The following is an 18,015-nucleotide window of genomic DNA, read 5'->3' as shown; positions in this document are numbered from 1 at the left end:
GGCTCACTCCCCACTGGTACCGGCCCGTCAACCTTGCTGTGTCAGAGCTTCATCGCTAATGGCAGCCTGATTGCCTCACACGCCATCTTTGACCGGGGTGGTTGAATTCGCGAATGACCTCGGAACAACAAAAGAGGTCATAGTGACCTTTGCGGTCGGACCTGTGCACGAAGAGTCGATCGAGTACATAGGCGCAGCTTAGACGGGGCTACTATCGGGCTACTTAGGCTAAGATAGTGGACACGGCTTCGCCTTTTTTCTTTTCTTTTCTTTTCTTTTTGGATGACTACGCTGACACACATAATGAATCCATTACGCTTAACAATTTGGTCCAGGAACGACCGCCAGGTTCATGGCGGAACTGAGATAACGATCCCAACTAGAACAGCACGCCAAATATCTCTACGAGAAAGCGTCTCTACTCTGGCTCATAGCTATTCTTTGCAAACCAAACAAACCTAACCGTGACAGCCGCGGTAGGTCTAGCCACTTACGGCGCGCATACAGACATACTCCTTCGGTGAATTGCATGTTTATGTTGTTAACGGGCTTAAATCGGCGCTCTTTCTGATTCATATTGAGTTGAGCCAAGTGGAACGCAGATTCTCTCTGTAATAGGAATACGCTTGGTACTCATTTTGCCTCGGTGGCTCTGGCAGGGACTATATAGTAATGCTTGGGCTTGGTGAGGAATTTGCATTGTTATTTGCATCTGCATTGGGAATACCCTCTTCCGTTCTATATATTATCTGGACTACATGATGCTATCGTCGGTGTCAATTCTCCGGACTAGGATATCTGGACTGGGGCACGTCATCGAAGATAGAGGTCGTGATGTTGGAGTCAAGTCGTGCGGCTTCCTCCCGATGTACCCTTTTCGGTCAACCGTGCAGTTGAGGGAGGTGTCAACCCAGTTGTGTTACACGGCCAATAGTATACCGGCAACCACTACAGTATGAGATAGTCGAGCTACACTACGTTCTATGTTTTTCTTTCATTCCTACTCTGATAAACAGCAACTGTACGCTTCTTGATTTGGTCAATGCTGGTAAGATAACTTATTCGGGAGTCTTGGAGAGTTTAAATGTCAGTTTATCTCCGCTCAGGGCACTCTTATACCTGTCTTCCCCCGATGATTTTGTACTTCCTCGAGTCAAGATTCAAGGTGACACCAATAGCTATCTCAATCTTGATGGTGTGCAGCATACGAGGAAACACACTCTCTGGATTACCATTCTCAGCGGCAGAGCTTTGGAGTCGCGGCGTGTATACAATTAAGAAGGGCGCAGCTATACATGCCGTCGAAAAAATCATTCGTGTGTTGACGAAATCCAATGGTGTCCAAAATGTGTCCGCTGGCCAGACCGCCACCAAATTTCAATCTCTTAGTCTCCAGGCCAACTTCGATGTACAGACCAATGGCACTCAACACAAAATTAGGCGGAGGATGCACCGAACGCCATGTTTTACGCCTTCCTGGCCTGACATATCAAACGCATCAAGTGATGCTGTATCATCAGCACCAATACCTCTCAAACTTCCGGACTGGGGAGCAAAGCCTGCGCTCCGCTATCAACCCAAAGACAAAGTATGTGGTGATCCTTTTCATCTTGTTGATTAATCGAATGATAACCACCGGACTAACAGACACCGGAAATCCGCCTAAAGGCGCGTATCACCGGGGGTCGGATTACCTGCGGAGTTCGGCCTTAGCGTCACCCCGAACAGTCCCACTACAGTCCTACACATCACAGCAGGTCTAAGCGATCAGACAGTTAACCCTTGGAGTGGAGATATCGAACTGTCCGTCGGAGTCGCCAACTAAGCAGCTAGTCAACTGGATCCTTGTTCTGATGCAGCTACTACTGCCGCTCAGCCCAACTGATCACCTCAGATCCTTGCCCTCCTAAGTGTGGATTAACGGTATTAATGCATTAACAACCTTGAATCCTGGCCGCCTACCAAATTAAAAAGCTTCAATTTGTCGCCGACCAGTAAATGTGGCTTGGTGGACGGTACCTTCTTCCGTCCATGAAGCCACATAGCAAGGCGTTGTCTCAATATTATTGCAGGTTGATCTCGCTAGTTCCCATGCTGATCCCTGTAATTCCCTAAAGGCGTTAGTACCAGATGACCTGTGATGTGACATTACACCCGTCGTATCTTCGGTCAGATCTAGACTATGGCGCTGCCCAACATCCTAGCATTGACGCCACACCGCACAGTGAGAATGTGCTTATTGGCGAAGTGAAGGTGTCAGCCTTGCGAAAGGCGGGGGGTTTATTTAAATAAACTAAAGAGTCACCCGTCACATACGATTAGCCTGAATCCAAGGGATTTCGCACCCACCAAATCTGAGCCATTACGTCAAAGTTGGACAGTTACAAAAGCCGATCTAAGTGAGAAAATGATGGGTTGCCCTACATCTCGGACTCAAGCGGGGTGGGTAGCCCCGAGGTCAGCATGATCAGCAATCACGCCATTTACCCATTTACTAAACGACGCTAAAGCAGACTACCCCAGTCAACACTATGTAAAGGGTTCCAAGATCCAGACAAAGAAAATTCTGATGCGCGGATCGCCTGACAGGGCCCTGGGGGTAGATTGCGTGCGAACTAACAACCCGGGGCCTAGGGAGTAGCGTGTTTATCACCTTTAATGGGTGTGATAATGGGGCGAGTTCTTTGATATGCTATGTCTCGGCAGGATCTGAGCAGCTCTAACATTTTAAGGCTCCATTGACTGAAATAAGTAAAAGGGGTGCAGAGCTGACGGATCAATACAATCTAGGCTTCCAAGATATTTCCATTCGGAATTCTAAGTCTTACGCCATATAAGCAAGGACCATGCCGAGCCCGCGGCTGTGGGGGTAATTATCCAAGAGGGTAAAAACTTAGTACGATGGGAATGCCATGCGATACCCAATTCTAGTAGCTTTCCCAAATAAGTACTAAGACAGGCTTAGAGAGCTAAGGCGAAACTGTGCTAATCGGAGATGAGCTTAGGGCATAGAAAAATCACGGGCTAGGATAAAGATATGCACCCGAGATGTCCACCTGGGCATGCATAAGTGCATGGAACAGGGGTTCAAGCGCTTGCGTCTTCCCCGATCGGGGAAAAGCATCGCTCGTCGAGTGAAACTTAATTCGGATAGGCTTGACCGGCCCCGTATTACTAGTCCCAAAGAGGATTTAGCGTGGATTGTTCTAGGGGCTGGTGGGGCTGGTGGGGGTTGCGGTAAACAGTTAAAGTGCATTTTCATTTATTTTTCTGGAATGTTGCTAGTGACTCTAGCTTGTGCTTATACCCTCCTAGGACAGAATCCCGAACATCTCTCGCATTAGTGCGTAGGGTAAGTGTTTTCTAAAACATCCCGCATAACACATCCGCTTTGCCGCCTTGGAATATGGTTTGGAATACGAGACCATTGGAAGTTTGAATCTTGAATATCCAAAGAAATGAGTACTTCAGTAATATATTAGACTTAGGATGGATATAGACACAGAAACCAAGTTTGGCCATGAACGGCTCAGTTACATACATATCGCGAATACGACGGCCCCGCCGTGGCAGTAGATTAGGTCATATGAAGCACGAGCCATCCTGCATTTACCGATTTGGGACACAGCGCCACTCTTACCTCTTTGGTGCGTGCTTTGAATGCCGATTTGGCAAAATGGACATATCAAAATAATTTAACACCTAATTCCCCCCACCGTTTCGCTGATATGACTTTTTCATGATATCAGGAAATCCTCCTTTCTCCTTCGGGTGATATCTGGAGGACTATGATTCAAGTTCACTGCAACCCTCGACCCTCGAATCAAATAAACATTCACTCTACAATGCAATCATGCGACTCAACATGCTCCTGGTCGAATAAGCGACGCCAGACAAGTATGCAAAGTGACCGGCGCGTTAGAGTATGACACCCCCTGCTTAGGGCTTTTGGACCCGACCCATTTCAGAGCTTTCAATTGATATGGAGGGTCTAGTTCCCATTGCTCATCTCCCTCTCTGACTCCTGCGACCTCTCCCCATGTCCTCGCTAACCCAACCCTTACAGTATAAGGAACAGAGCCCAACCTGTGTGAATTGCCTGGATCTCAATATGCTCAGCCAGTATCCGCCTCGGCCCCGATTGACCCGGCTGGATAACAAGCATGGGTCTTTCCTTCCCTCAACTAGCATTTCGCCATCATCTCCAACTCCTATGAAAGAGACCTCGCCCTCTCAGTCAAATCCTCAACCCCAACAAGAACACCCACCAGCATGCTTTTCAACCCACATCGAAGAAACCCTCCACCTAAAAGACCTCGAACTGATGATGCACTGGTGCACAACAACCTACAAATCCATGGCAGGGGACCCCGCCTCCGAACAAATATGGCAAACAACCATCCCCCAGCTTTCTCTCCGCTATCCAGCCCTTCGCCAAGGTATCCTAGCCCTCTCAGCGCTACACCTCGCCTCAGCAAGTACATCTTCCCGGCGCTGGCGATATATTGAAACAGCACGCTCGTACCAAGCACAAGCACTAGCAGGTATCCACACCGAGGTCGATGAAGATGCACCCGAGTCACAAAGCCAAGCGACCTTCGCGCTGTGCTGCATAATGATCGTATTCACCTTCGGCTTCTGCCAATTTGACAGCGAAAATGACTCAGACGAAGAGCTGCCCGACGTGCTGGACGAGTTCTTCGAGGTATTCCAGCTAACCCGGTGGCTAGTCAGCATTCTGCTGACCTCGATGGAACACATCACCACGGGCGAGCTGGATCCCCTCTTCCACCCTGAAGACCCGCTCCCAACAATGCCGGACATGTCGCGACTAGTGGTTCTCTCGCTACAACGACAGAACGACATAGAGGCCATGCGGGATGCGACCCACCAGACGGATCTGTATGACTCGGCCATTGAACATCTCAGCCACGCGCTCGAGCAGCTGATGAAGGGCGGCGAGCCGAAGGTGTTCGCGTTTTGGTGGAGTCTCCGTATCCCTGCGGAGTTTTTAGAGCTGCTTGAGGCACGTCGGCCATTTGCGCTTGTTGTTCTAGCGCATTATTCGGTTATTCTGCATCATCTTAGGGGTTCGTGGTGGATGGGCGATTGGGGGAATAGGATTCTGCAGGAGATCGGGGATATTCTTGAACCGGAGTGGCATGATCTTATTAACTGGCCGATTGATGCGACGGGGTGTTTCCTTCCGAGGGCTGAGGCGTGCGTGCGAGTGATATCCCCGCTTAGCTTTTGATGACGAGTTTTTGCATTTTCTTGTGGGGTAACGTTTTAAATAGCTTGATTGAGCGCGAGCGATGCATCTAATGAGACAATGAAGCGTGTAATTAGCTTAGATATTTGATTGTATATAGCATGGTTTTTTTCAATTGAGACAAGGATCGCTTGTCATGGGAAGTATATCATTTCTCGGTGTTTAGGAAACAATTCCGGGAAACACAGATTATCGTTGCAATACACATCGAAGTATGTCAATAGAGGTAAAAACACAACCCCGCCCAAATAATCCCAAGCGCCGTTCCTTTCCCGGTATTCCATGATAGGTATGAAGCAATTCCCGAGTATATGAAGCCGGGAACGCCGATTGGAGAAACCGTGCGAAGAAAAGAAAGAAAAAAAGCAAATACTACAAACCCATAGATCCGACCGATAGCCCGATGGGGGAAAAAAAAAAGCTCCTCGCATCGAAATAGCACTGCCCGCAGTAATTTTTCGTTTCTGCTCGGACAATCACCTCTTGCCGGATCGACATTGCAGCCAAAGAAAAAGCAAATATTCTTCACGGCCAAATTCCAGACCGAACGTCAGCCATCATCGAGCCCTCTCAACGAAGAATAAATCAATAGTAAACCCAAGCACGTCCACCCCACCCTAAATCACCATAACCAGCTTAAGAAGAGGAAGAGTGCGAATCCCTCCGCAACTCCTGCCTCTCCTGTTCAAGCTCCTTAACACGATCCTTAGATTGCGTGCGCACGCGAATAAGCTCCGCCTCCTGCTCCTGGATCTTCTTCTCGCGCTCCTCCTCTTCAGGAGTAGGGATATAAGCATTTGCTGCACCGCCTGTGGAAATAGCATATCCGTTAGCAGCTGTGGCTTTAACAACCTTGCAAACATCCCAGGTTGCATTCGCTCTATATCTTGTCATGGCTAGAACATACCTCGGCCTGTGTGGTGGGGGATCTGCTGGGCGCGCAGAGGCGGTGACTCGACGTCTTGGCTCTCGCGCGCAATTTCTGGTCGCTCCGGGTCGTTGTGTACCATGTTTCCTGAGCCCCCGCGGCCTGTCGTGTAGACTTCTTGCTTGATTGTTGGTGTGACAAGGTCTTTTGGTGAGGGCGCGGGTTGTTGCCGGGTTATGTTACCTGGGGTATAGTGGGTTAGTTTAATGTACTGGTGTGGCGCGTTGTGAGAGATCGGGGAAGGGAGGGTTGTCAGATACCTGCGCCTCCGCGGCCATAGGAGATGTTTCTTGACATGGTGTAGACAATAAGATCAAAGACTGGGGAGTTGGGGGACGTCAAATGCGGAAGTTTGAAGATTGAATAGGGCCAAGGGAGCTGTGGTGGGGAGAAATTCGCAATTCGCCAAATGACGACAGACTTTTTTTTTTCTTGGCTCTTGACACTAGCCAGTATGTACATAGTAGGCATACGGTTATATTCTTATCTCTGTCTAATATATAATGTCTATCTTATATTTTATATATCTTTTATTCCAAGGTTCTATATTCTTATATTCTATATCTATGAGCTCATAGATATCTGAACTCATTTCCGCGCTAAGCCAATGAGGTCAGGGTCTTCTAGGCCTTATCAGCCTCTTAGGCGCCATCCTAATCCGGGGGTGAACTTTAATCAAATGGCATGCATTGCACTTTCTATTGACCTCAGTGCATAGTGGAACAGACTGGCTATCAACATTCTCATTCCCCTCACCAAAGTCAACCTAGCCATCACCAGCCTTCATACCATTCATTTTACTAGCCAATATAATGGTAGCAGGTAACCTGGTACTTTTGCTCACAGAGATAGGCAATTTACGGCTTCTCCTGCCATAAGAAAGTAGCCGACTCATCAGCTAGGGAAAAATCACATTGGTATGTATCAGGGAACAGACCTTGTATGCTTCGGGGCATGTATATTCGCCAGTTTAATCACAACCAAACATGATTCGCCGGCTGAAGAATACCGTCGCCATAACCCATAACCTCCAGTACGGAAGACATCGCCAGTGGCAGCAAGAATGAAGTTTGAAAGCCGAGAAAGACTGAGCGGTGAGGGTTATATAGGTACTAGTACCCGAATCAATCATTCATCGAGAGGTATCATTACCACCATTTGCCAATTAGTATTCCTTGGGTATAGTATGTTTTCCTCCATGGACAATGTTGACCTTCAATAAGAATGGTCCTGCTAGGTGCAAATTGGGGAAAAGGTGCATAAACTGCATTAGTACTAGGCCGGGATTGCTGTTGAACTGGAATAAGCCGACCAATGATCTGGTTGGAGGTGGTGTTTGTAGAAGCAGCATCAGGTCGCGAAGTTGCAATCTAGCGGAAGATGCTGAGAGAGCCATGTCAAAGTGCATAGTTGAATGTGAGATTGAGTGGATGGTGTAAGAAGGTAAGACTGGATCTACGACTGATACACAACTACTACCCTTTGTGCGTGACTTCCTCAAACACTCACTTCCACTATCCTTCACCCTGCCCTCTCCTTCTCATTACCGTCATCTCTATTCTTAGGTTAGCCCTAATGCCGGCTAGCGTGAAGCCTGACTTGACGAGGTCCTCGACCGAAAAGCCCCCCTACCGGACGCCTCTATCGGAGAAGTAAGGTCGATTCCTCTCCTATTACCTCGCAAGATGCAGCACGTCAGTCCTGAAATAAGAAACTCTCACTTCGTATGTCACCGGAACCAACCAATGGGAAACTAACATGCCCACTACTAAGGTAGTGGAACTTCCTGTGCACACTAAAATTGGCCAGGTCATTGCGTCTGTGCATGGTGGACCAATTTTCTCTGTCTTGATGTGCGACACTGTTGCCCTTGTTGGCTAAATGACTGCCCTTGTCGCATTTGTAGCGCCGCAGGGGGCCCGAAATTTCGTGGAAACCGCGGGCTATGATGGGTTCTATATCGGATTCAAACGGTATGAGGTGCAACTCATTCGCTCCTCTACATATCCTATCAACCTAGCAATGTATGGGCTAATCCGATTCCATGGACGTTCTCGGATCTTGGCCATCTCTAGCACCGGCAAGGATAAGGCACTGAACAACATAATCTATACGGCCCTCTCACGGTCTTCTGTATTGATGCGGCTATCCTTGGCCGCGAGATTTTCAAGTGTAATGTGGCCATGTGCAATTCACTGATTAAGTTTGTCCCCGATGTGTGCAGTAAGCCTTATTTTTAGCAGCCTCTGTTACGGGCTATATCAGTGGAAACCGATGCGAATATATGGGAACTTGAGTCTAGGTACTTAAAGATGCCCGATGGGCCTTAGTAAACCTCGAACTTATACTTATGAGCGGCTACTCTACGTACGACTGCCCTATAACCAGGTCGACCGGAAAGTCAATGTGGTTTGGGAATTGTGCGCAAGCTCACCCCCTCCTACACCATTCTATCCAAGGGGGGCCAATTTACTCCGCCGTGGTTTGCGACAATGTTGCTCTCATCAACTCAATGACCACGATGATTTCACTTTCTGTCCAACACTGGATTGCCCCTAAGAATACTTGAAATACCAGACCTCGAGTCGCTACAGATAGCTCCTTGTGTTTTGGAGGATTGACTTTTTCTCCCCATCAGCCATTTACCTCGTAGCACTCTTGTATCGCCGTATTATTTATATTCTCTAAGCAATTCGGAATACAACTTATTTCCTAACATATCGAATCGTGATGATGTTGATTGTCGCCCTTCCAGTCGCGGACCCATTCCGCTTACATAACCTTTCTCCACCAATTCTCACTTCACCTCTTCAAGACTCGGAATCTGCAATTAAGTTAATTCCAATTCCTCCCCAAAATGAACGCCAATCCCGTTAGCATTTCCATCCGCACAGCCATGTCTCTTGGCCGACTAAACCCCGCTGCTCCCTCGCTCGCCGGCGCCCTCCGTCCCCTCCAGACTACTCCCCGGATGGCATCCAAGCAGCTCACACGCCTTAGCTCTACGACAGCTCGCCCGGCCGCCGCAACACTAAACCTAGACTCCCGGCCACACGCCAAGGCCGTGTCGCCGTCGCCCCTTGCTCTGCGCGCAAACTCGACCTCAGCATCTGTCAACAACGAAGTGAAGCTCGACTGGGACTCCTTCTTCAAGCTCCGCGCTTCCCGCCGTCGATACTCCCTCGTCTCCTCAGTTGCCAGCTCCGTGATCAGCACCACAGCCGGCGTGCAGGTCCTGTCCGGACAGGACCTTGAACATCTCGGCGCTACGGTTATGGGCCTTGATCCATTTGTTGTCCTGGGATTGGCAACCGCCGCATGCGGTGCTGTCGGATGGCTTCTGGGACCGGCTCTCGGGAATGGAATTTGGGGACTTGTGTACAGGAAGTACAAGCCCTCTGTCAATACGGTGAGTGGTTGCAAAACAAAGTGACGGTTTATAGGTCTATGCTAATATGTTTTCTTTCCGTTGTGCAGAAAGAGAAGGAGTTCTTTGATCGCATTCGCCGGTTCCGTGTCGATCCCTCAACCAACTCGATCTCTAACCCCGTTCCCGATTACTACGGCGAGAAGATTGGCAGCGTGGCGGGCTACCGAAACTGGTTGAAAGACCAGAGGGCTTACAACCGCAAGCGCCGCAACTTCATTGCCTGATTTCTTTTCTCTTTCTCTCTTTTCTCTGTTGTGATATTGGAGCATTTCTTTTTTGTTCGTGTTAATATGGTTGGAGCTCTTCGAGCTTCTGTTCAAAACCAAATCTGGTGACTTTCTTTTTTCTCCGGGCCGGTGTTTATTTTGTTACAATATCATTAGCGGTCTTGGTAGCTGGGGCATTGCAATGTATTGGGAATGACCTTTGATAACTATAGCTTATTTTCATGACATTGTTAAGACTTCTATCCCTTCGGACGGTCTTGTGTGCACTAAATGAAACCCGAAAGTGCTATCCTCAATCATTAACATCCCTTATTCTCCACCTTTTCAAAAGTACTGGCCTCGCTATTACCATTTTAAATGTCGGACTTTGGATTTACAGCTTTGAAGGCGCCTTTACTTTAGGATTCCGGCCAGTATCAACCTCCATCCACCATGGCACACTCGGCGGCGGGTTATCATCAAGGTTAGCCTTGAAGTTCGGCTTTCGCTTCTCAAAGAACGCCGAAACGCCCTCCTTCTGGTCCCTGTGTGATAGTAAGTATCCGCAACCAGACTCTTCATGGATTTCACTTACTCCGATCCAAACATATGATTGATGACTTTCGACTCGATGAGATGAGCAGCCTCCGCCGACCCAGTATCGCGCCACATAAGCGCGCGATTGAGGTACGACGAAGCTGGGCTCACATTCTCGGCAATATCGGTGGCTAGCTCGAGAGCACGCGGTAAAACCTGCGTTGGGTCCGGGAGGATCTCATTGAAAAGGTCACCGAAGTGCTTAGATGTAGGTGGGAAGACTCCTCCCGTGCTGACGAGGTAGCTGGCGTTTGAGTGGCCGACGAGACGGGGAAGGAAATATGAGGAGCATGATTCTAAAGTTATACCTCGGCGGGCAAAGACGAAGCCGTATTTGCCTTTTTCGTAGCCAATTCTAGAAGGGTAAGAGATAGTTATGTTAACCAAAGGGCTCTGGTGGGGTGTATGTCTTCTGGTATGCGATTGGCGTACCGGATAATCGCTGGAAGAGACATGGTCATACCGACTCCAACGGCTGAGCCTTGCATTGCTACAACTGTTGGCTTGCGGCATCTATGGATAGCCAGCGCCGCTCGTCCACCACTATATTGAGTTACTTAGTAATAGTATATATATCGGACTACCGGCTAGACATTCTCTTACCCGTCACGATGGTCCACCGTCCTGCCCTTGCCACCACCGAAACCAATTTCAAGGTCTGCACCAGCGCAGAATGTCTTTCCCGCGCCTGTCAAAACGACAACTTTCACGCGCTCGTCGACATCGAACATGGGGAAGAGCTTCTCGAAGTCCATGACCATTTGCGGAGTGAACGCATTATGTTTAGTAGGACGATTCAGCGTTACGATGACGACGGGGGTGACTGCCGATGTGCCCGGAGGGTAGTGAGAGACAACAACATGACCGGTGGTTTCAACATTTTCGTAAGAAGATGGAAGCTCGATGGGGCTGGGATCAAAGATCATGGTGGATGTTGGGAAGTATATAGTTTTCTGTTCCAGTAGATATAGTTAATGTGCTTAACTGCAACTTTCCTATATACCGTATCTCGGTTATATCCTTCAACCGTTCATAATCATAACAGCCTACATTAAGCCGCGGCTCGGCTGGGCTGGCTTGGCGTGGAGAAAGCTGGGGGATCATTATCACCCCGCTGCGGAGTCGTGAACTTCGATATTGGCTTACACCGGGCAAGGTTGCAGTCTGTTTGATATTACTATCCTAGGTATATTAGAAGTAGCTACGAAGCTATATACATATAACCGAGAACAGATTGTTCTGTGCAACTTGGACTTTCGGCCTGTGAAATGCAAAATGCTGGCCAGTCGTGGAATGGACATGATGATTTAGTTTAGTGACAGAGAATAGTAATAGGCATATGTAGTGGAAGGTGGAGATAGATGGTGACAGGCCATCAATAGTAGCAGCGAAGGACAGAAGGACAAACCTTTAAGGGGCCTTCCAAGGTTAGAAGGTGAGGGAATTATTAACCCTATCACATCTTCATACTATATAATGCTCCGTCTTAGCTCATACCATTGCCAGACGTCGTAAGAATCTGGAGTCTGCGAACCAAGGCTGGCAGGACCACCCGATTTGTTCAAACTAGGAAAGCTCAGACTCTAACCTAGGAACTGACCGCTAGCCAGGGCAATCCAAGGCAGATTTTCATCCCAGCAGTGTTGCATCAATTGACGTGCATTTTGAATCTGGTAAGTACAGTGTCAGCAAATATCTCCAAACGAAGCTCTGACCAGTATAAAAGCGAACCTGTTTCATGCCCGAGCTCTCCAATACAAAGAACCGGTCTAAAAGCTTATCCTTTAGAACCGAATCTCTAGATTCACAGCCAGCCGTGAAGAGCGGGAACAAGGAGCAGACTTCAGTGGCTGCACCAGGGCGCATGCGTCTAAGGGCATCAATGAGCTTCCGCAAGACCTCCTCCACGGGAAATGAGTCAGGTGGAGACCCAAGGACACGCCGGTGGAGATGCAGGAGACCGGCAAACCGGAAGGCTTCCTCGATGGCTATCATGTCCGAGGACTCGACGCCATGATGGTGTTCCAGGCTGGTATAAGCACGGTCACCGATCCCGTCGATATCACCAAGTACGGATTGCGCTTCCAGGACCATTTCCGCAGATGGATGCCAGTCATGTCGGAAGTTGCCCATTTCGTCGAAGCGCTGATTGTCGCATTCCTGCACCAGCCGCGCGAGACGGATCAGAAATACTCCAGTGCGGGGAGTGAATCCCGTGAAGCAGTCAACACCGAACTCATCATGATCATCGGGCGCAGAGCAAGCTGTTAAGATGGAGTGGTATGTCATTAGCGGAGGACCGGCATGCCGACAAGACAAAGATCCCATCGTGTCGAGGTAGCCCAGCCAGCGGGCTAAGAACGCCCCGATCCTGTTCCCAGGCTGCGCCATGCTCTCGCTCCGTGCTAGGAATAAATCACGAGCAAGCTTCAGGTGACTCTTCCAGGTAATCGGCACTTCAAATGTCCTGGGAGAAACGATCTTTAATGACAACAGCATAATGGCCGTGGCCAGGTGGCTGTCAGTGATGTCTTCATTGGATGACTCCAATGCCATACGCAAGGTTGGGAAAACCTGGCTAACCCAGTGAGCGATTCGATTGGCGGGCTCGGGGTGACCTAGGTATCGAGCACGATGACTAGCGGAGTACGCAAGCAGCAAATTGAGGAGATTGGAATCACCGATTGCCACTGGTCGGTCAGCTTTCGGAAAATAACATAACATATAGCAGTACAACTCACTTGATGGCAAAACCGAGATAAACGGATTATTATCGCAGTTATGCGGGACAAGCATCCGGGCAGTGTGGTTCAGAAAATGATGGAAGTACATCAAATTGATAGGGTTCTCCAGCAGTGATGACGGAAGCGGAGACAAGTACCTCGGGACATTGATGGGTACAGGGGAAGCATAGTAACCACTACAAAACTGGATCTGTGGTTCGGGGTCAGGTTGAGAGGTTTTCGTCTGCGAGGGGTCCTCGTTTCGCCACCGAGAACTGATCAAATCCAACGCATAGTTGATATCTATGGCAGCATGATCGTTGTTAAAAGTCAGATCCTGATCAGGGCGCCCGGAGTCCAATCCATAATTGTCGGTTACACTATTCAGATATGTTTGCCATTTGCTCCGGGCCATTGAAGACTCGTGGGATGTCTGATTAGCTTCATGATTGCTCTCTGTCAATGCCTGATGATCCGGAGTCAATTCATGGTGATAGTCATGTACAGAGCCCATGTTGCTGGTTGTCTCGTGGAGCCTCGGAGATGTGGTTGCATCATTTTCAGCAATTGACACTCTGTGTGAATCGAAAAGCATGGAGGACAGGCCACCAGTATCCTGTGGGCTGTTTGAGGATCCGTTTTGCCCTGTCCCGGGCCCAGGGCTAAGATGTGTACCCTGGTCATCAGGAAACTCTCGAGAAAGGTGGCTTTCATCACGAGAGCGGGAGATAGATGGATCCAAGAAATGACTGGAGGCATCTACAGGGTGGCGTAGGTATGAGACTGGCTGTGACACGGAGTTTGTATGGAACGCAAAGGCAGAGAGTGATCTGAGACCGGATGTCTGATCCACTGAATCCGGATATGACGGGGTATCAAAACTCTGCTGTCCAAATTGATATGGCAACAAAGGCGCCGAGGATGCTGCTGTCGTCAATGGAGGAGATTGTTCCGCCCAGGTTGAGGAGAACCGAAGCTCTGACTGGCCCGGCGATGTCACTCCTTCAGAGCCCGAGCCGAGCCTAGGGGATTCGAAAAGACCCACTGGTGCTGGTGTGCCTGGAGACATCGCTCTCGGCGAAGTCAAGTCTCCGGGATGAATGTTAGAAAATCCATCTGCAGGGTTGTTGCTTATTGGAGTTGGGAACGAAGTCGGGCTCAGATTGTTGATAGCGAATGAGTCCATGCATCCAATTACAGCACCTCCATACCCACTCGATGGTGAGTTCGGCGAGTCAATTGACATGCGTTTCGCCCTTCCTCCCCAGTTCAGACGGACACTATAGTCGCAAGGGTCGCCTTGTCGCTGACAATTGAGACATGTTGGTTTCTCCTCGCCACTACATAGATAATGTTAGCCACATGAGTATCAGGTAGGGATTGTGCTTCTCACCATTTTACCTTGCGTGCTTTGCATGGCCTAGTGCGATTGTTAGCCTTGGCAAAGCTTGGGTTGGCATTTTAATAACGTACCAGCATCCCTTACGGCTTCGACGCTTCGGTTCTGGTGCACCGGGCCTTCTAGGACGAGGCATTGCACGTCAGAGGGCGCCTGGTCGAGTATCGCAGTGACAATTCAAGATAACAGAGGCTCAAGATAGCCAAAGGTCACTATGTACTGTTTCACCGCCATACAGATTTGGTATTTTCCAGTCGGTGTCAATCCAATCGAGATTGCTTACGCCGAAAGCACGTCAGAGCTGTCACGCTTTCTGCGTTTCGATCCTGATTGACCCCAAGTAGCGATAAAGCGATAATCGACCAGACACCCACACCTAGTATACAAGCACATCGAGGTATGGGAGGGAGATGTGCCAGAAAAGTTTTGAATCCCACTGCCCTTCAGCAATGGGCAAGAAAAGCCGATAGTGACCAGGGTGGTGTCGATCTCCCCGACCTCAGATATGGATGGAACAAGACGTCAAATAGAAACGACTCAGTTCAATATGTTCAATTGACACACTAGGTAGTCGACTGACCTCACCGTGCAAACAAAGAGCACAAATTCACAACAAAATTCCCAATCTTGATGCAGAAGAAGAAGGTTGTCTTTGGGGCGCAGACTAAAAGTGTGGGGAAGCACATGGCCGAGATAAGAAACGATGAATCAGCCGGGTTATGTTATAATCCGATATCGACCGGCATACTGCGGGAAGCCAGGATTTCCCGCGAAAAGCCGCTGCATGTCACGTGAGACCACATCTTCAACGTCATAGCTCCCACCCGGGCAGTTCTTTGGATGTACATTGGTCCCCTGAGCTGCGTTTTGATAGCATATTTGGAGGAGTTACTTTCTAGGTTACACATTAAAGTAGGACTTTGAAGCACTTGTGTTCTACTTTGTTTCCCGATATGGCCAAATCTCTCATCGATAGGCACCCGCTTCAGTGGATGCAGAGCCCTTCACGGGGCTTGTCAGCTGTGGTTCATGTACGTACCGTGGTCCTTTCACTCTACAGTTCGGTCCAGAACTAAAGGGGTTGCTTTTCAGTTGGCCGGACTTTCGAGCTTTTTGTGGTCATTCAAATAGTATGGATCCTCTATCAAACTGTACTTTTGAGGGTTTGCTGACATTCTTGAAGCATGCACGAAAACCCTAACCATGCGTAAGCCCCTGTCTAATTTCTATATTGGAAACCACGCTCAACTTTATATTTGACAGTAATGAAGCATATGGTTGGCATTTTCAATATCTGACCGTGATTGGCCTATCGTTGTCAACACTCACCTTTACGGTCGCACTACTAGCGGATATTACCTCGTCCCGGCGACTGTTCCTGATCAAAAACATACTATCGATATGCAGTGCCCCCCTCGAGGTTGTGATCAGTGTTTTGTACTGGGGTCTTCGTTTGGTAAGAAATTCGATGAGATGCCCAATTTGGAGTTCTCTCTAACCCAAGTATAGATTGATGAGCGCCTGGTGATTCCCGAAGATCTTTTCATACCCCTTCATGCCGGTACGTCTGTGAAAAGTATATCTTGGGAGGCCCCTAATAACACAATAATAGATATCAGCTTTCACGCAGCACCGTCGGTGGTGATGTTGATTGACCTGCTGCTCCTATCCCCACCCTGGACAATCACCGTACTCCCCGCACTGGGGTTGTCTAGCACTATCGCCTTCGGCTACTGGTTCTGGATTGAGCAATGCTTCTCCCAAAATGGATGGTTTGTATATGACCTAGTGTTTCCAACGTCACTCGCTAATTAGTCTAGGTACCCATATCCTATCTTCGAAGCACTGCCCACATCAGGCCGTATTGGCCTATTTACTCTCAGTGCCCTCATCATGACACTGAGTACCATTACTCTTAAGTGGCTCCATGGACGCGTCAATGGATTTGGCAACCCCATGAAGCCGGAATCCCGTCCGGGCGATATTAAGCGGGAGAATGGTCTGTAGGCGCATGGATCGGTATCGCAACAATGCTTTCATATTGATCAGGCTCAATTGGCGTCTTATCTTTAAGGTGATTTATAATCCCGAGGTAGCTATAAGAAGGAAATTCGGGCATATTGCATTGATCATAAGCGTCTTGGTTATTGCACTTTTTTTCGGGGTACATGTAAATTTTTCACCTCACAATATCTCAAATGCAAACTCTGGCTACGCTACTATCAAGATCCAAATTAGAACTCAAGAGGCGAGTTACAACGAGCGGTCCAACAAAAACAAATGAACATGAATATGCTGCCATGAGCTCAATTGCACAGGTGAGAAATCTGTTCGACCACCCAAATATTTTGGACAGGGAATGTTCCAACAATTAGTCTTTTTTGAACTATCGTTTGTTCCACGAGGCGCCTATTGCAAATCAGGGTACACTAAATTAGCTCTAAATTACAGTCGCAGTTTAGGTACCCGTGCGCTGCTGACTGAACTCGGTTCTGTGCGATGATCACCCCATACAGCGTCATGAAAGCTGTGCGCACAATGGATGCGAGGCTTAGCGTGACTGACAAGGAAAAGCTGGCACTCTTAGTATCCCCTTACTATGGAGTATTTTGTATAGTTGTATGTTCATTGGGCCGAGTTGTTCGGGGCTGCGGAGCAAGGCCGCTGGCGAGATCAATGCCGAGACAATCCTTCCACTCTGCCGAGTCCACTACCGTCCAATAAAAACATGGAGAAAAGGCCATCATCTTTAGTGGATCCAGAAGACTACATGATAAATGGCTAGATAGTTGAGGCGTTAACCGCGCCACTTTCGACTAGCTTCGGACTTTGGAAGATCAACCTTCATTCTGGTCTCGTCGGCCGACACCACCAATGTGTTCTCGGCCGAGTACACATAGTAACGACATACATTTCTGAGCGAAACCGAGGTCTCTCGTGTTAATCAAAGGAGCGGGCCGTTGTGGACTTGGCGATTCATACATGAGATGGGAACAGGAAAGCTTCGCCCAGTGGAGCCCGGGGTATATGCGGGGGATACCCTAATTTTCCCCAGATGCCCAGACTCGGCCAATTCAACCAATAGATCATACATCCATAGTAGTATACTAAACTCTAGGGGTTTAAACCAGATACCCTACAATGATGCTGACCTTTTGTTTTCCTATGCAAACCCTCTTTATTACCCGATTTGACTCTCTACACGCAGATCATGCCCGAACCACTCAAATCCATGCCGATCAACCCGTGGCGTCAGCATCCAGATCCAAGCCAATGCTGCAATTCCTGCGCGCGGCCTAGGACACGGGCCAGGGTGTAGCCACCATACTGTCATTTAGCTGGACCCTAGCACCAAATCTCACAGGTCCACCCGCCGAATTTAAGCGATCGCGTGTGTTGCCCCTCTTTACCAAGTGTTTGGTGGCTTTCGGATTCCTTGGGTTGGAGTTTTCTCTGTTTC

General features: G+C 48.8%; 8 protein-coding genes across 8 annotated transcripts; 5 read left to right on the top strand and 3 right to left on the bottom strand.

The window, feature by feature from the left end:
* Positions 1–1,132: 1,132 nt before the first annotated feature.
* Positions 1,133–1,713, top strand: N7537_004426 (uncharacterized protein; the record flags this gene model as incomplete). The annotated part of the gene is made up of 2 exons (XM_056895483.1): positions 1,133–1,588; positions 1,648–1,713. The coding sequence occupies 2 exons, from the start codon at positions 1,133–1,135 to the stop codon at positions 1,711–1,713; spliced, it is 522 nt and encodes a 173-aa protein (XP_056755231.1).
* Positions 1,714–3,845: 2,132 nt separating this feature from the next.
* Positions 3,846–5,254, top strand: N7537_004425 (uncharacterized protein; the record flags this gene model as incomplete). The annotated part of the gene is made up of 2 exons (XM_056895482.1): positions 3,846–3,923; positions 4,067–5,254. 2 exons carry the CDS (start codon positions 3,846–3,848, stop codon positions 5,252–5,254), a joined length of 1,266 nt encoding a protein of 421 aa, XP_056755230.1.
* Positions 5,255–5,908: 654 nt separating this feature from the next.
* N7537_004424 (DUF3602 domain-containing protein) lies at positions 5,909–6,497 on the bottom strand (the record flags this gene model as incomplete). Its single annotated transcript, XM_056895481.1, has 3 exons — positions 5,909–6,081; positions 6,180–6,383; positions 6,461–6,497. The coding sequence occupies 3 exons, from the start codon at positions 6,495–6,497 to the stop codon at positions 5,909–5,911; spliced, it is 414 nt and encodes a 137-aa protein (XP_056755229.1).
* Positions 6,498–9,057: 2,560 nt separating this feature from the next.
* Positions 9,058–9,874, top strand: N7537_004423 (presequence translocated-associated motor subunit PAM17; the record flags this gene model as incomplete). The annotated part of the gene is made up of 2 exons (XM_056895480.1): positions 9,058–9,609; positions 9,678–9,874. The coding sequence occupies 2 exons, from the start codon at positions 9,058–9,060 to the stop codon at positions 9,852–9,854; spliced, it is 729 nt and encodes a 242-aa protein (XP_056755228.1). The 3' UTR covers positions 9,855–9,874.
* A 356-nt stretch (positions 9,875–10,230) lies between these two features.
* N7537_004422 (enoyl-CoA hydratase/isomerase family protein) lies at positions 10,231–11,359 on the bottom strand (the record flags this gene model as incomplete). Its single annotated transcript, XM_056895479.1, has 4 exons — positions 10,231–10,381; positions 10,432–10,788; positions 10,866–10,976; positions 11,037–11,359. The coding sequence occupies 4 exons, from the start codon at positions 11,357–11,359 to the stop codon at positions 10,231–10,233; spliced, it is 942 nt and encodes a 313-aa protein (XP_056755227.1).
* A 657-nt stretch (positions 11,360–12,016) lies between these two features.
* On the bottom strand, positions 12,017–14,691 carry N7537_004421 (Zn(II)2Cys6 transcription factor; the record flags this gene model as incomplete). The annotated part of the gene is made up of 5 exons (XM_056895478.1): positions 12,017–12,103; positions 12,165–13,123; positions 13,175–14,496; positions 14,550–14,576; positions 14,630–14,691. The coding sequence occupies 5 exons, from the start codon at positions 14,689–14,691 to the stop codon at positions 12,017–12,019; spliced, it is 2,457 nt and encodes an 818-aa protein (XP_056755226.1).
* A 494-nt stretch (positions 14,692–15,185) lies between these two features.
* Positions 15,186–15,454, top strand: N7537_004420 (uncharacterized protein; the record flags this gene model as incomplete). Its single annotated transcript, XM_056895477.1, has 2 exons — positions 15,186–15,346; positions 15,373–15,454. 2 exons carry the CDS (start codon positions 15,186–15,188, stop codon positions 15,452–15,454), a joined length of 243 nt encoding a protein of 80 aa, XP_056755225.1.
* A 54-nt stretch (positions 15,455–15,508) lies between these two features.
* N7537_004419 (androgen-induced gene 1 family protein) lies at positions 15,509–16,562 on the top strand (the record flags this gene model as incomplete). The annotated part of the gene is made up of 7 exons (XM_056895476.1): positions 15,509–15,586; positions 15,648–15,685; positions 15,739–15,762; positions 15,819–16,011; positions 16,065–16,116; positions 16,168–16,327; positions 16,376–16,562. The coding sequence occupies 7 exons, from the start codon at positions 15,509–15,511 to the stop codon at positions 16,560–16,562; spliced, it is 732 nt and encodes a 243-aa protein (XP_056755224.1).
* Positions 16,563–18,015: the final 1,453 nt, after the last annotated feature.

Source organism: Penicillium hordei (genome assembly GCF_028827395.1).
Source record: "Penicillium hordei strain IBT 12815 chromosome Unknown utg000002l_segment0_segment0, whole genome shotgun sequence".
NCBI classification, from domain to species: domain Eukaryota; kingdom Fungi; phylum Ascomycota; class Eurotiomycetes; order Eurotiales; family Aspergillaceae; genus Penicillium; species Penicillium hordei.
The sequence above is the reverse complement of the archived record's forward strand: the minus strand, read 5'-3'. Positions and strand labels throughout refer to the sequence as shown.